At 44.5% G+C, this 17,216-nt stretch overlaps 1 protein-coding gene across 1 annotated transcript; it reads right to left on the minus strand.

Annotated features, from left to right (window-relative positions):
* Positions 1-1,343: 1,343 nt before the first annotated feature.
* On the minus strand, positions 1,344-2,606 carry LOC137780194 (forkhead box protein G1-like). The gene has a single exon (XM_068568619.1). It carries the CDS (start codon positions 2,604-2,606, stop codon positions 1,344-1,346), a length of 1,263 nt encoding a protein of 420 aa, XP_068424720.1.
* Between the last annotated feature and the right edge of the window lie 14,610 nt (positions 2,607-17,216).

Consider the following 17,216-nt stretch of genomic DNA (forward strand, 5'->3'; position numbering starts at 1 on the left):
GTGTGTGTGTGTGTGTGTGTGTGTGTGCGCGTGTGTGTGCGTGTGTGTGTGTGTTTCCTCCCAACCAAAACTGCATGAAAAAAAAAAAAGATCCATCGGTCACTTTACATTTTTGTCCCCGGAAATAGGAGCAGGTCGGCGGGTCGCTCAGAGCGGAATGCCGCTGGAGCGGCGGTGGTGGTGCTTTCTTCTCTTTTTTTATTAATGAAATTGTTTGTACGGCGGTCCTGTGCGCACATGCGCAGAAGGATTTACGCTCATACGGGCCTACACACACACACACACACACACACACACACACACACACACACACACACACACACACGATAACCAAAAATCAACCGAAGTGAAGAGGACAACCTGGGATTTGATGACAAACAGAAAACAAACAAAAACGTGTGTAACAGCTGCGATGTTTTGCATATTATTTATGAAGAGTTTTAATCCAAAAACATGTATATCCATGTATTTATTTATGTATTAATTTACTAAAAGGGGTTCAAGTAAAACAGTCAGGATGTTACCTTAACTAATTGTTTTATTTAAGGATATCATTATTTTGGAAGGAAACTCTTCACAGAGAGCAGGTTTATTTTAATATTCATGTGATTAGTATTATTATTATTATTAGGCCTGTCCGGGGTCAAACCTGAGTAGAGATATGATTTGTAGGCTTATGTTTCCTCTCAAAAACCCTGATTGTCTCTGCTGATTTTAAGGCTTTATTTTTATTTACTTATTCAAAAAGTTGTTCCTCCCCCCTGCCTCCCAAAAAAAGAGAAATTTAAAAAGTTGATTGTCTTTTTTTCTCTCTCTCCTCCTTGATTGTCTCAAAATTCATAAATAATTATTAACCCTGTGTGTCTTATTTCAGCTCCAGCTCCTCAATACTGATAAGTATACACCGACGAATAGAATTTAAATACATGGTACAATAAATACAAAACATAAATAAAAGACCTCAAAGAAAGTACTGAAAATCTTTGTACAAGATATAAATAGCTTGAAATATACTTAAAGCGTTACCTTTGGCAAGTCTAGTTTACAGTTGTACAACAAAAGGTAACAAAAGTTTGTCCCTTTTTCAAACAATTGCGGGAGAAAGAAAAGAAAATCCTTCAAAATAAAACCCGTTGCTGTTCGGGGCGGAATATGGCCAACAAAAAAGGTTCACTTCATATATATATATATATTTTTGCATTCAATAATTGATATTTACCACTTATTATTTGCCCTTAATATGACGTCTTTTTGTGCGTCCTCGTCCCGGCGCCATCCACTGCGTAAGTGATGGTGAGGAAGGAGGAGGAAGGAAGGAAGGAAGGAAGGAAGGGGGGTAGAGTTCAGTTTAGGAAAGCGTTTGGAGTCAACCTCTTTTGATGGGACATCATCCCGGGGAACCCCGCGGACACGCCCGGGGAGAAGGCCGGTAGGGAGCTGTTTCTGAGGGAGTCCGACAGCAGGGACTGCGGAGAGCTGCCGGTCGCCAAGCCGCCAAAACCCGGCGCGCTCTGCTGGAGATGCGCCGGGTGAGCGGGCGGACCTCCACCCGGCGGCCCCTGGCTGTGTTGGCTCCCTGACACAAAATACCCGGCGGTCTGTCCGGAGAGCAGCCCGACCGGCGACGTGCTCATCCCGTAACTGTTCGTCAAGCCCAGCGCGCCGGCGGCGGCGGCCGAGCCCCCGAGGATGGAGCGCCCCAGGTCCCCGTTGCTCAGCTGCTCCACCGCGGGCAGCAGCGAGCCGTAGCCGGCCGCCTGGTTCAAAAAGCCGGCGGGCGAGGAGCCGTTGTAGTGCGGGTGGTGGTGGTGGTGGTGGTGCAGCGACAGGAACGGAGAGATCTGCCAGTACAGCGGGTTGTTCGCCCGCTCGTTAATCCCCAAGCCGAGAGGAGCGAAGCGCAGCCCGCGCTTCATCGCCAGTTTGCCCCGGGAGGTGGCGGAGCGCCGGCGGAGCTTCCCGGTGGTCCCCCCGATGAAAACGTCGTCGCTGCTCGGGTCCAGCATCCAGTAGTTGCCCTTGCCCGGGTCGTCGTAGTGCCGGGGCACCTTCACGAAGCACTTATTGAGGCTCAGGTTGTGCCGGATGGAGTTCTGCCAGCCCTGCTTGTGCTCCCGGTAGTACGGGAAGTTCTTCATGATGAACTCGTAGATGCCGTTGAGCGTGAGCCGCTTCTCGGGGCTCTGCCGGATGGCCATCATGATCAGGGCGTTGTAGCTGAACGGAGGCTTGTCGTATTTCCCGTTTTTACCGCCGTTCGCGTTCTGCTCCGGCGTGGCCTTCGCTCCGCCGCCCCCTCCTCCTCCTCCGCCTCCTCCTCCTCCTTCTTCGCCCTCCTCCCCTTCTTCCCCCTGCTCCTCCTTGGCCGGCTTCCCCGGGTCCAAAGCCGCAGCCGTGGTGGAGTCCACCTCCGGTGGATCCAGCGACCTCTCAGAGTCCGAGCCCGGGGTCGGAGAGAAGGTCCCCGGGATGCCGACGACCGCGGCGGCGGCGGCGGCTGCGACGACGACGGGGTCCGGTCTCTCGCACTTGGAGGGAAGCAGGAGGCTCTTGATACTGAAGGAGGAGGACCGGTGGACGGTCGGCGGGTCTTTTACATCCTCCATGCCCGGTGGCGGGTCTCCCACAACAAACAAAAAAAAAACGAGGAATAAATAATAAATAATAATAAAAAATAACAACAACAACTCCAAAAGCTTCGTCCACCTCCGTTATCCGGGCTGGAAACGAAAGAGAGACAGATGAGGAGAGAGAGAAAGGAGGGTCAGGATGAGAGATGCATGGATGGAGGAGTGGAGAGAGAGAATAGAGACAGAGAGAGAGAGAGAAAGAGAGAGAGAGAGACGGAGAGGGAGAGAGAGAGAGCGTGGCTTGGATGTAGAGAAATTAGTAATTAAGGAGGTTCCGACTCGCGGCTACATCACGGAGAGGAGGAGCTTATCCAACTTGCTTGATTTTATCAACAAATCCTCTTTTCTGCATCTTCCTCTGCGTCCGTTCCGTCTCCAGGAGAGAGACTCTGTCGACCTTTCACGTCTCCAAAAAAACCCCAAAACGCAAACCTGTCATTTGTCTGCGCTCTCTTTAATCTGCCTCTTTTGGTATTTGAGCGCGTGCACGTCACCCGCGAGATTCGTTCATGTGATCGTAGCGCGCGGCGTCACGCGCGCCGTCCTTCTCTGTGCGGGTGTGCGTAAAAATCACATTCGGAGCTTGTGCGTAAAAGCGCACGTCTCTCTCTCTCTCTCTCTCTCTCTCTCTCTCTCTCTCTCTCTCTCTCTCTCTCTCTCTCTCTCTCTCTCTCTCTCTCTCTCTCTCTGTGTGTGTGTGTGTGTGTGTGCAGTCAGCCTCCTCGGCTTTGTTTTCTCAACGACAGTAATAGTTTGAATTCATGTCGGCAAACACAGCGCGTGCACGGTCGGTGTGCGCTCATGTGTGTGGTTATGGGTAAGAGAGAGAGGAGGAGGAAGAGGAGGAGGAGCGCCGCTATTGTCTACTAATGAAAATCATTCTGGAAACACACACACACACACACACACACACACACACACACACACACACACACACACACACACACACACACACACACACACACACAGTCAGCCCAGAGGCTGCAGGTCAGACGCTGTAACCAGAGTGCCTCCTTTTGGTGGCAGTCGGTACTGCAGATCACATAAGCCTTTAAATGTTCTTATTTTCTGACTGCTGTGTGTGTGTGTGTGTGTGTGTGTGTGTGTGTGTGTGTGTGTGTGTGTGTGTGTGTGTGTGTGTGTGTGTGTGTGTGATCAGACTGCTATAAACGTTATACAACATAATGATAATACATATGTCGTTCGGTTCAAAAATGGAAAAATATGACGTATTTTATGCCAAAAGACTGTCTGAATGGGGCATGCTGGGACTTATCACTCAGGTGGGTTTTAGAGTCTTTAAGCAAAACAAGTATAAAAACAAAAAAATTCAAATAAAATGGTGCATTTGTCGATCCCCACGAGTCGATGTCGACCAGAATATATAATATTTACATCTTTTCCCTTGAGATTTAACATTTTAAAAACAACTATTACGTTGTCTTTCAAACCTAAAATAAACTGCATGTCGAAACCACTTCCTGTAATGTTCCTGGTAGATAAAAAACAAAAAGATATGACTCAGGCTGCTGTGCAGGTGAATATTAAACCTTGGAAGCTGAATTAGCGGCTGCAGGCCCTCGTCAGCTGCAGGTTGTGTTGCCAGCTCGTTGAATCAATGCCAGCGCCTCTTTTTCTGCTGCCATGCACAATGTAAACTGTATTATTTCCCCCCAACGACAGGTAACAGGGGGCTCCGGCTCTGCCCGGGCGCGTTGAGCGACCTCCAAATGGAGCGCTGTACACCAACTGTGGAGCAAGCGGCGCTAACAGCAGCTAACAGCAGCTTACAGCCTCTAACAGCAGCTAACAGCAGCTTACAGCCGCTAACAGCAGCTAACAGCCGCTAACAGCCGCTAACAGCAGCTAACAGCCTCTAACAGCAGCTAACAGCCGCTAACAGCCTCTAACAGCAGCTAACAGCAGCTAACAGCCTCTAACAGCAGCTAACAGCCACTAACAGCCGCTAACAGCAGCTAATTGCCGCTAATAGCCGCTAACAGCCGCTAACAGCAGCTAACAGCCTCTAACAGCAGCTAACAGCCACTAACAGCCGCTAACAGCAGCTAATAGCCGCTAATAGCCGCTAACAGCCGCTAACAGCCGCTAACAGCAGCTAACAGCCTCTAACAGCAGCTAACAGCCACTAACAGCCGCTAACAGCCGCTAACAGCCGCTAACAGCAGCTAACAGCAGCTAACAGCTTCTAACAGCAGCCAACAGCCGCTAACAGCAGCTAATAACAGCTAACAGCAGCTAATAACAGCTAACAGCAGCTAATAAAAGCTAACAGCAGCTAACAGCAGGTGTTTGGAGCCGAGAGAGCGTCAGACTCAAAAAGCCTGGAAAAGGTGGAGAAAACATTGTGATTCTTGTTCTGTCTTTTGGGAAACAGAGCAGCAAATAGCCGGTTAGTTGAGACTTTACTTGTGTGTGCATGTATGTGTGTGTGCATGTGTGTCTACAAGTGGTGTTGTGCTTGTACTGAGGCTTGTTTCTGCCACTGATTGTGTTTTGTGTGAATAATTAATGTGTTCTGTTGTCGTACGGTAATATAATATGGATCAGCTGTAGGACCTTATGAGTGCTCATTCAGTCCTCACACACTGTGCACAGTGTGCGGTTTCTCTCCAGATGTGTTGTGTGTCATTCATTTGGAGATATTACATCCAGCCTATAAGCCACAAACTTAAATAGCAGACACAATAAAGCGTCTTTGACACAAAAGGCTTCTCTTAAAAACAGGTCTTCAACATATTTTGCATAAAATATGTCTGTAGTTTGAGGATGTGTTTGTGTGATGTAATGACTGTTTGCTGTGTAGAGTGAAGCAGGTGTGTGTGTCTACGTGCAGATGTACTGGTGATATGTGTGTTTATGTGTAGACGTCTGGCTCGGCGAAATGATGTGACCTCTTTTTATTTATTTTCATGTGTTTATTTGTCTGTACTCTCGGTGGGAGGGTGGGTGTGTTGCATGTTTGTATGTGTCAAGAAAAAGATAGAAAACAATGGAAGTGTCAGTTGAAATGCATGTGTCTATCAATATTTCTAAATTAAAGAAGAAAAGATATGTCTCTGTGATGTCATTCAAAGATTTCTTAATGTACTTTGAGGCATATTTTAAGCGGTCAAGCGGTTGAGTCACAATTTCCTGGTCGGACATTTGGAAAAAGACTTAAGTCCACTTCTTGAACATCCCGCTTGTCAGTCAAAGCGTCTTCGCCCACGAGCATGCACGACTTTAAGACTTAATTTAATCTCAATGCAGAGGAACATACAAATTCATCCCTGTACATTTTCCTGAATGTTTTTTCGGTCATGAGGTCGGACCTGTCTGCAGGTCATCGGGTGTGTTGACCTGCAGACACAGGGAGATATTATTGTTTTTAAAAGAGAGAAGAAATGTGGCAGAACTCTTTATTCTTAAGTAAAACAGTTTAAGAAACTTCACCTTCCCTCCACACGCAATAAAAAAAAATCCGTTGAGAGAGTTATCACGGCTATAAATAGTCTCTAAAATAAAGAAGTCTACATTATCTTTACTTATTCATCCTATAAATTATAGTTTTGTCCTCTAATGCTGAATAGAAGCTAGCTGGACACCAGGAACTACTTTAAACTATTAAACTGATTATGTGATCAGTAAATAAACTTTCTAAAATGTCTAACTGTTCTAATAATCAATAAATCATTAGATTTTACAGCTTCTCCACTCAGACAACTTGCTATTTCTAATTATTCACGTCTCATTTTATTGTAAATATCCACAGATTTTGTGAGATAACGGACGGTTACGAGCTGCATCCAGTGACACACACTGAGCTCTGTGATCGTTTGTTTACCCTCTCTGCAGATTTTGTATGACAACACTGCCCAAATCCAGATTACACACACACACACACACACACACACACACACACACACACACACACACACACACACACACACACCGGTCTCCCTCCTCCAATCTGCCGTTTTAAATCTCTGCTGTGTTTTGTACCAGATGGTGTTTCTGTTTAACTGGATCTGAACCCTCAACAAAGGATCTGTTTGGGCTTCGTTCATGAGCATGAAGACACACACACACACACACACACACACACACACACACACACACACACACACACACACACACACGCTTACACAAACACACAGTGATTTCAAAACAGTACATTTGGATTTTTCCACGAGCAGTGAGGGATTATTCGTGACATTTCAAACGCTCTCACTTTCATCCAAAGATCCAAATGAAGAGGTTTAGATAATCTGGATGAACTCAGTAAATGTCATTAGTACTCGGAAATGATGGACAACGTTAAAAAAAAAGAAAAAGTAATGCGTCAGGACCATTTAGGCAACAACGGCCAGGAGACGATGTCTCAAAGGAACGAGACAACTGTGTTTTTATCACGTCTGAACCTCAAGAGGAGCTGAACGGATCTGTTTTAACCCGTTAAAAACTGTGGAACATCTTTTTTTCTCTTCTGTGTTTGAGTCATTGTTGATATGAGCCAGATTCCCCAAAAAGCCTCCTGGAGCGTCAATAAGACACATTTTTGGAAAGATTAGGACCTAAAGAATCAGAATCTGCAACAAAAATCACATAAAACAAAGTCTTGGTCTGTTAGGAAGGAGTTTCAGTCAAAAAACTGTGTTGTTTAGTTACAAAATATGGAAAATTATGACGTATTTCATGCCAAAAGATTGTCTGAATGGGGCATGCTGGGACTTAAAATTGGTGCGGGGAGGAATTTTCAGGGTTTCCAAAAGGTTAAACGACTATTCAGAGCAGATTTACACTGACACCAAACACACACAGCTCGAGGCTTGGGATGAGGTCATTAGTTTTTGTGGGCAGGTGTCAGACATTCGCTGGTTTCAGCCTCCGAAATGTGAAGATTCACGACTGTTCTTTGTTGAGTGTAAGATAAGATAAGATAGTCCTTTATTAGTCCCTCAGTGTGTCTTTAGGAGAGGTTGGGAGAGCGGTTTCTTAAGTTCCTGCACTCCCCGTTGTGCCAGAGGAACCTTCCAGATCTCTGCTTCTGACCGAGCTCCATCTCCTCGGTGTCGGTGTCAGTTTTTCCGCTGGCCCGAGCTCCGCCGCCAGCTGCACAGATTACAGACCTGTTGCCAAAACAGCAAAGGTATTTATGAGCAGCTTTTAAGAGTTAGATTATCATGAGTCTGCTCTCACGAAACATGAACTTGGCTGACTCCTCGTCCACTCGCCCCGCTGTCATGAGAAAAACCTGACGTAACCCCAACCCCCGAGCTTCTCTCCCCTCCCATCGCCCCGACGCCAGCGATCCAAACTTCAGGACCGACTGTGGTTTTCTTGGAAGAGCTGAATCACGTTGAAGGTCTGATCTCTCTTCGGTTTCACCCGTTAAATCCAATTTGGCCAGGAGACAAGACCGGAGGAAAGGACGTTCAAAGCCCTCGAGTCACCAAACTATCCGCTTTGTTCTCAGTGTTTTACACACTTCTTAGCATTGTAGTTGTTCTTCTCTTCCTCCTTTTCTGCTCTCGTTCTTCCTCCTCGTGTACAAAGCTGCCGACTTTGAGGTTGCGTCATCAAACTGTTGCGTTCTCATTTATTTAGAACAAACTCAGAAGAACAAGAATCAAGAAAGTCCAATTTCTTCAATAAAGTCAAACTACAAAGTGCTGGAACCAATTTTGTCTCTAAACCTCTTTTCCCCTGTGTTTGAGTTGTCGTAGGAACCCTAAATTAATTCCAATACTTGTGTTTATTGTATGTATTTGTTCAGGAAAATCTTGGGGAAAAAAATGTATATCTCCAAAAAAATCTCTTTTAAAAAGATATTTTGATCGTAACTATAAACATCCAGCATGATATGAGCCAGATTCCCCCAAAAAAGCCTCCTGGAGCGTCAATAAGACACCTTTTTGGAAAGTTTAGGACTTAAAGAATCAAAATCTGCAACAAAAATCACAATAAAACAAAGTATTGGCCTGTTAGGAAGAAGTTTCAGTCAAAAAACTGTGTCGTTCGGTTCAAAAACGGAAAGATATTACATATTTTATGCCAAAAGATTGTCTGAATGGGGCATGCTGGGTATTATAATTGGAGCTTGTAGTATTAATATTACATATTTTATACTAAAAGATGGAATCAAAACGATCAAAAGTGGAAACTGGGTTCAGCAAGTAGCTCTGTCAGTGACGCTGTCGCTTTAATATCAGAAGGTAAAACAGCTTTATGGCTAAACACACATAAGATATAGATTCACTCATTCAAACGTGGGCGGTAAACGTCTTCAAACCATATGAGGCCGTCCTTACATGTGTGTGTGCTGTGTAATGACAATGAATAATGAATCTCCATATTGAAATAATAATAGCCCGCTATGAAATAATGATGTCACTGCCACCCACGCACATATGTACATGGAGGGCTACACGTGTAAGTGGAGCTAAATGGAAGCGCGAGGCATTAGCGCAGGATTACTGACCGCGTTCCCACTGAGACCAGCTGCTTCTTTAAGTACTTTTGCAGCCAGGATATGTTTTATCAGCTCGTATGAAATCAGCAGAACGTACACAGTAGTAAATGAGTAAATGTGTGAGTGAGTGAGTGTGCATCTTAGTGTCTGTCCGCGGCTAATCCTGCTCCAGCAAACTGCATTACACTTTGGGATGCCCAGTTATCTTGTATTGGTGTGTTTGGCTAACCGCTAACAGCTAACATGAATACCGTTACACACACTGCACCTCTCCACAGCTCACAGCTCGGTGACTTTCATTTAGTTCTTGGCAAGATGGTGCGACAAGTCTTGTACGCCAATCGCCTGCAGTCCTGTCTGCTTGTGTGTGAGTTTGAATGGAGTGTCACAGCAGACAGCAGATGAGTTTTATGAGATCTCACTTCTGTTTTAAACCTTTTGGAAAACCTCCCGCGTCATTTTTAAGTCCCAGCATGCCCCATTCAGACAATCTTTTGGCATAAAATACGTCATATTTTTCCATTTTTGAACCGAACGACTGAAACTCCTTCCTAACAGACCAAGACTTTGTTTTAATGTGATTTTTGTTGCAGATTCTGATTCTTTAGGTCCTAATCTTTCCAAAAAGGTGTCTTATTGACGCTCCAGGAGGCTTTTTTGGGGAATCTGGCTCATATCATGCTGGATGTTCATAGTTATTATCAAAATATCTTTCAAAAATGCTTTTGTTTGCAGACATACATTTTTTTCCCAAGACTTTGCTGAACAAATACATACAATAAACACAAGTATTGGAATTAATTTGGGGTTCCTACGCCAAACTTTCCAAAGTTTTCAACGGGTTAAATAAACACGTATCTGCGAAACATTATGAAGAGGGTTATTCTGATCAAAACTCCGGTGTGTTTATTCACAAAATCATAGAAATCTGGCGTCTAGTGTTCCAGGGATTCAGAGGCCTGTTTGCTGTTTCGTGAACCAGGAAATCCATGTCAAGTAATTCATCAATATTTAGTTGGAAACTATGATGGGATCTGACAGCCTGTCAGTCAGCATGAAGCATCGGCGATGTGGGTTTTCAAGCGTGAGCTGACGAACGCCAACTCCTCCGTCATATCTTTGACTCCTGCGCCGGGTCTTCGGTTGACCTCTGTCATCGCGAGTTTTTGCGCGGCCGAAGCGGCGGCGGCGGCCGTCGTCACCGAACTGGATCTTGCGAGGGACCTCTCAACCCGATTTTCTTTCCTTTTCAGGTACATATGCCGGTCGTGTCATCCGGCAAAAAAATGTCCAAAACGATCCGTGACAGATATGACAGCGTCATCGGCGAAGAGTTTGATATTCGCTTATGGCGGCTTGACGTGATCCGGCTCGAAATGCTTTAAAGTTTCGAACTAAACTGTTTCAGGAGGAGGAGGAGGGAGTCTCGGTGGAGAAAGGAGGACAGTGGATGGGGACTTACTTCCTGTCAGAGCGCATTAAAGGGCGAGGCGGTCGTACTGTACAGCAGTAACTCCCTCTGGAGAGTACAGTGCACCGAGGAAATGGGTCCCGGTCCTCCATGTTGGCGATATTATTACAGCCGGAGCTGTTACACCGAGAGACGCCAAACTAAATCAGGCTGACTCGCCGACGGCTTCAGGGTCATCCAAAGTTCATGGCTATTAATAGCGGCAGGCGTTGGAGTAGTACCGCCGAACACACACACATAGACACATTGCTCCTCCCATACTACAACACACATCGCTACACAATATATGTACAAGTTCATGCATACATGCAACCCCCGCAAGGCTCTACCAAACACACACACATTACAGTGCAAGGACACACACGTACACACTCGTCATTGAGAGAATGAGGAGGGGGCGATTAGGGCGGAGAGGAAGAAGAGGAGGAGGAGGAGGAAGAGGAAGGCCTGGTTGGCACAGCGTCAGAGCGCCCATGTTGCCACGAGGCACAGAGACAACAAAGCGTCCGTTACAAATCAAAACATTCGGTCGATTTATTCTGGGATGTTTTACGTCCCTCCCTCCCTCTTTCCTTCCTTCTCCTCCCCCTTCTCTCTCTCTCACTCCCTCTTTCCTCGTTGCGTTCGGGATGCTCACACACTGACCTACATTTGGAAAAAAAAAACAGTGATGAAATTGGGGGCTCGTGTGAGTTTGTTTGTTTGTGTGCGGTTGGCCGTGCCGGGACGGCGAGTGCGCGCGAGGGGGTTTGTTTGTTTACTTACACATGCATTCAGTGTGTGTCTGTGCACGCACGCGTACGTGGTTTTAGAGCAGCGAATACTACGATTTGCAGTTTGTAGCATGAGGCCGCCGCTAGCAAGGGGAACGTGCTACTGTCGTGTCATCGTTGTGGAAACATAGCTAACGTTTAATTTTTAAAAAGAAACTATGACATGTGGTGTGGAATACTTTGAAATGTTTTTGTAGACATATATAGCTGGAGTCCAGAGGTGGTTAGCGTAGCCTAGCTTAGCAGAATGCTAGCACAACTAGCCTGCGTGGCTGTTAAAATTAATTACATTTAGCTAACGCAACTCAGATTTACTCAGTGTCTAACTTAAGGACGCAACAACGTGGGACTAGCTGAGCCGGGGCTTGAACCACCGGGCCTCTGATTGAGAGACGGGGCATGCTAAAATCTATCGCTAAACGATGGATTTTACTTTGTTTAACCCACACTGTGTGACTGTGACTCAGGGATTCATCGTCCAGCTGCAGATATTTAACCAAACTATCATTTTATGTTTGTGTGTCATGACACATTTTTCACACCACATCATCCAGTTAATGAGGCGGAAGATACAACAACAACAAAACACACACACACACACACACACACACACACACACACACACACACACACACACACACACACACACACACACACACACACCCTGTGTTTGCCTCATAGCTGTTCATTCAGCTTTGCACAAATTCATCAAAATTTTAAAATTTAACAATAAAGATACATTATATATACAACCGCTGACACAACCCATGAATATTTAAATATAAATATATACATAACATATACATATAAAGTGATCAAATATAATTTCCAACACTCGAAGGTCACCTTTAATTGTGTTGCAGTGAATAATAATGCAAGTTTCTTTTCTGAAATCATCCCTAATATTGAAAAAATATGAATATTTTTTAAATGTGTATCATCTTGTATGAGAAACTGGTCCAATACATGTACTGTTAATGAGTTATTGTGTGTTTTATTGTGTGTATTAACTGTTCAATCAGCTGTTCGTCTGTTTCTCTTCTTCTTCCTCACTTTGCTCTCTCTTTGTGTGCGGTTACCTGTCGTGCACGTGTTCTGTGATTAGCCCGTGTTCCTGCCATGTCGGCTCTGAACCGCCGCCGCGGCGTTCCTCGCGGGCCGCCGTTCAGCCCGCTTTACACCCAAAGTGGATTAATGGGTCAGTTTAGCGAAGGTTCACCCAGGGTTCAAGTTGCAGTTCAGACAGAGTTCAGCCGAGCGGAGACGGAGGGGAGGAGGGATGAGGAGGGAGGAGAGGAAAAGCTGCTGCTGGAAAACACCGAGAGAGAAACTGAAGGATCGAAATACAGAAGAGAGATAGAACCACAGGACCCTAAAAACATCAAGAAAGTTTAAAGATAAAACCAGAACCATTAAAAACAGAGCAGAAGTACAAAAACAGAACCCTAAAAACATCACATACAGAAAGAGAACACATAAAGAAAGTTTAAAGTCACAATAAAACAAAGTCTTGGTCTGTCAGGAAGGAGTTTCAGTCAAAAAAACTGTGTCGTTTGGTTCAAAATCGGAAAAAATATTACGTATTTTATGCCAAAAGATTGTCTGAATGGGGCATGCTGGGACTTTAAATTGGACAGGGAGGATTTTCGCACACTTTTTGACTGAAACTCCTTCCTAACAGGCCTACCCGCTCTAATTTTAATACCCAGCATGCCCCATTCAGACAATCTTTTGGCATAAAATACCTTAATATTTTTCCATTTTTGAACCAAACGACACAGTTTTTTGACTGAAACTCCTTCCTAACAGACCAAGACTTTTGTTTTATTGTGATTTTTGTTGCAGATTCTGATTCTTTAGGTCCTAATCTTTCCATAAAGGTGTCTTATTGACGCTCCAGGAGGCTTTTTTGGGGAATCTGGCTCATATCATGCTGGATGTTCATAGTTACGATAAAATATCTTTTAAAAGTGATTTTTTTTTTGCAGATATACATTTTTTCCCCAAGACTTTGCTGAACAAATACATACAATAAACACAAGTATTGGTATTAATTTGGGGTTCCTACGACGACTCAAACACAAGGTGAAAAGACTCAAGAATGAACTATTTCAGACATCCTGTAATTTCATGAATGTCGTCTGGAGCGATGAGTTATTAAATTACAGAGCAGCACAGTGAATATTTCATTATCCCCCCCCCCCTCCCGTAATGTTAATCCCGTTCAAATGGGGCTTACGTAACATGGCTGCCTTTATCTGTTAGAGTGACGGCTAAATGAAAGCAGAGAGGAACTATCTCCATCTCAGCGGTGCTGACATGGTCCAGTTCAGAGGGTTGGTCCTCCAGCTTCACCGTGTCCAAATCCACCATTCATCAAGTCCACCAGAGTCCGTACGCACTCACTATGTCCCAAAACAAGTGCATCCTCTCTCAAACCTGACGTATTTTAAACCACTTTGACCTGCGGAAGCGTGAGTTGGCTTTTAGAGAAGTGTTTTAAATAGAGAAGATGAGCACAAATGAGCATTTATGGAGAGAAGGATTCCTTGAATCTGACCAACGCCAATCATATTCAAAGTGTCCCAGTGACAAGGTCCTCTGATGCTCACTGGGAACCAGTTCCCAGTAGCAAAGTACTCCTGTAATCACTGAACCAGTTCCTTCCCAGTAACAAGGTCCACCTGTCCCAGTAACAAGGTACTCCTGTCCCAGTAACAAGGTACTCCTGTCCCAGTAACAAGGTACTCCTGTGGTCACTGAACCAGTTCCTTCCCAGTAACAAGGTACTCCTGTAGACACTGAACCAGTTCCCAGTAACAAGGTACTCCTGTCCCAGTAACAAGGTACTCCTGTAGTCACTGAACCAGTTCCTTCCCAGTAACAAGGTACTCCTGTAGTCACTGAACCAGTTCCTTCCCAGTAACAAGGTCCTCCTGTCCCAGTAACAAGGTCCTCGTGTCCCAGTAACAAGGTACTCCTGTGGTCACTGAACCAGTTCCTTCCCAGTAACAAGGTACTCCTGTAGTCACTGAACCAGTTCCCAGTAACAAGGTACTCCTGTAGTCACTGAACCAGTTCCTTCCCAGTAACAAGGTACTCCTGTAGTCACTGAACCAGTTCCTTCCCAGTAACAAGGTACTCCTGTAGTCACTGAACCAGTTCCCAGTAACAAGGTACTCCTGTCCCAGTAACAAGGTCCTCCTGTCCCAGTAACAAGGTCCTCCTGTGGTCACTGAACCAGTTACCAGTAACAAGGTACTCCTGTAATCACTGAACCAGTTCCTTCTCAGTAATAAGGTCCTCCTGTCTCAGTAACAAGGTACTCCTGTTGTCACTGAACCAGTTCCTTCCCAGTAATAAGGTACTCCTGTAGTCACTGAACCAGTTCCTTCTCAGTAATAAGGTCCTCCTGTCCCAGTAACAAGGTACTCCTGTCCCAGTAACAAGGTACTCCTGTCTCAGTAACAAGGTCCTCCTGTGGTCACTGAACCAGTTCCTTCCCAGTAACAAGGTACTCCTGTAGTCACTGAACCAGTTCCTTCTCAGTAATAAGGTACTCCTGTCCCAGTAACAAGGTACTCCTGTTGTCACTGAACCAGTTCCTTCCCAGTAACAAGGTACTCCTGTCCCAGTAACAAGGTACTCCTGTTGTCACTGAACCAGTTCCCAGTAACAAGGTACTCCTGTAGTCACTGAACCAGTAACAAGGTACTTTTGTGGTCACTGGGAACCAGTTCCCAGTAACAAGGAGAAAGGAGAATGGAGAAGGAAAAAAGGAGAAGGAAGAAGGGGAGAAGGATGAAGGAAAAAGGAAGAATGAAGAAGGGAGAAGGATGAAGGATGAAGGGAGAAGGAAGAAGGAAAAAGGGAGAAGGAGGAAGAAGAAGGAAGTAGGAAGAAAGGAAAAGGAAGTAGGAAGAAGATGGATGATCAGATCATCAGTTCATGTACTTTGATAAAAGACAAAGTGAACATTTGTTTCTTTTCATCCCAACAGGAATCTTTCCCTCAACGTTATAACGTCGTTTCTCTTTGTCCTTAAACTTAACAAACCTCTCAACGTCTCAGGAGTGGATTAAAAAACGCCGTCTGAATGTTTGTGACGTTAATTCTTGGCAATTTATGTTGTTTTGCCAATAAGTGTAAAATATTTACTTCAAATGTATTTTCTTCTAAAACACTCACTGAGCCACACAAATAAACCGGTTTGGATTGGGCTAAAGATTTGTTTATATCAAAAGGATAAGCACCCTCCACTCCACTGTAACACACACACACACACACACACACACACACACACACACACACACACACACACACACACACACTCACACACACTCAGAGGCATCCTGTGTCTTGTTTGGACTCAGAGGAGTCAGACACCAACTGACCGGACAAATGTTCTTTTGCTTTTCCTCTCAAACACTGCCGCTGGCCAACACTTTGTGTGTGCGTGCGTGTGCGTTTGCGTGTGTGTCTGTGTGTGTTTTGACTGTGTGTGTGTGTCGGTTGTTGCCCACCCTCCAGGTCTGTGTGTGTTGTAGCGGCCCACTGCTCCTGTGTCCTTTGATTAAGGTCAATTTGGTAACTAGTGTTGGCAACACACACACACACACACACACACACACACACACACACACACACACACACACACACACTTACATACATACAATTCTACTCATCCGTCCTAAATTAAGTGAATGTGTGACATTTTTTCGCTTTTGACAAACAGCAGATATTCAGAGGAGATGCACTTTTATGTGTGATGGTAGAAATGTGTAAAAAAAAAAAAAAAAAGATGGAACATTAACCTTTTTGAAATCCTCCTGCTCCAATTTTAATACCCAGCATGCTCCATTCATACAATCTTTTGGCTTAAAATACATTATATTTTTCCATTTTTGAACCGAACGACACAGTTTTTTGACTGAAACTCCTTCCTAACAGACCAAGACTTTGTTTTGTTGTGATTTTTGTTGCAGATTCTGATTCTTTAGGTCCTAATCTTTCCAAAAAGGTGTCTTATTGACGCTCCAGGAGGCTTTTTTAGGGAATCTGACTCATATCATGCTGAATGTTCATAATTACGATTAAAAAAAAATTTAATAGTGATTTTTTTTGCAGATATACATTTTTTTCCTAAGACTTTGCTGAACAAATACATACAATAAACACAAGCATTGGAATTAATTTGGGGTTCCTACGATGACTCAAACACAGGGGAAAAGGAGGTCTGGAGAAAATAAAGTATTACTCAGAGTTTAGAAGAGATACTGCAGGTGAGTCACCTGCAAACATGTCCGCCTCGTTAAGACACGCCCCTCGTTAAGTAAGAGTCTTTTTTTTTTTTTAAATTAAAAAGCACAAAGGCAATTTCCCTCCTGGTTAAAGGAATAGTTTGATATTTTGAGACATATGTTTCAAATCAAACCAAGTTTCAAATATGTGCATTAAATGCAAAGCGACATCCAGCTAATGTCGCTAATTTAGCTTAGCATCAAGGCAGGAAACATGGAAACAGTGCAACCATTTCCCACTTTATCAAAGCTCACTAATGAGCACAGGACGTTTTTATTTACTGCTTTCAGACTGTGAGAAGGACATTTTACTGTGTTTTCCTGGAGTCTCTGTGGTCTCCAGTCCTGTTGAGTCTCTTCATGACGTCACCGTGATGTAATCGCCTCGGCAGCAGAACGGTGAAGGAATAGTTTGATATTTGAGGGAAACTTCTTGTTCACTTACTTGCCAAATGTAGAGAAGAAGAAAACCCACTCTCTTATCTACTTAACTTATCTAACTCTCGGCAAAAAAGGGAAGAAGTACTCATGAACATTTCAGGCCTGTTTGTTGAAACAATTTATTAATTA

Source organism: Clinocottus analis, unplaced genomic scaffold (assembly GCF_023055335.1).
Source record: "Clinocottus analis isolate CAN_PGR_092001 unplaced genomic scaffold, fCliAna1.0.p SCAF_8, whole genome shotgun sequence".
In the NCBI taxonomy this organism is placed as follows: Eukaryota; Metazoa; Chordata; class Actinopteri; order Perciformes; family Cottidae; genus Clinocottus; species Clinocottus analis.

Bases quoted from the DNA above. Each gene is read 5' to 3' on its own strand.
- LOC137780194 (XM_068568619.1), bottom strand. From the start codon at position 2,606: ATGGAGGATGTAAAAGACCCGCCGACCGTCCACCGGTCCTCCTCCTTC.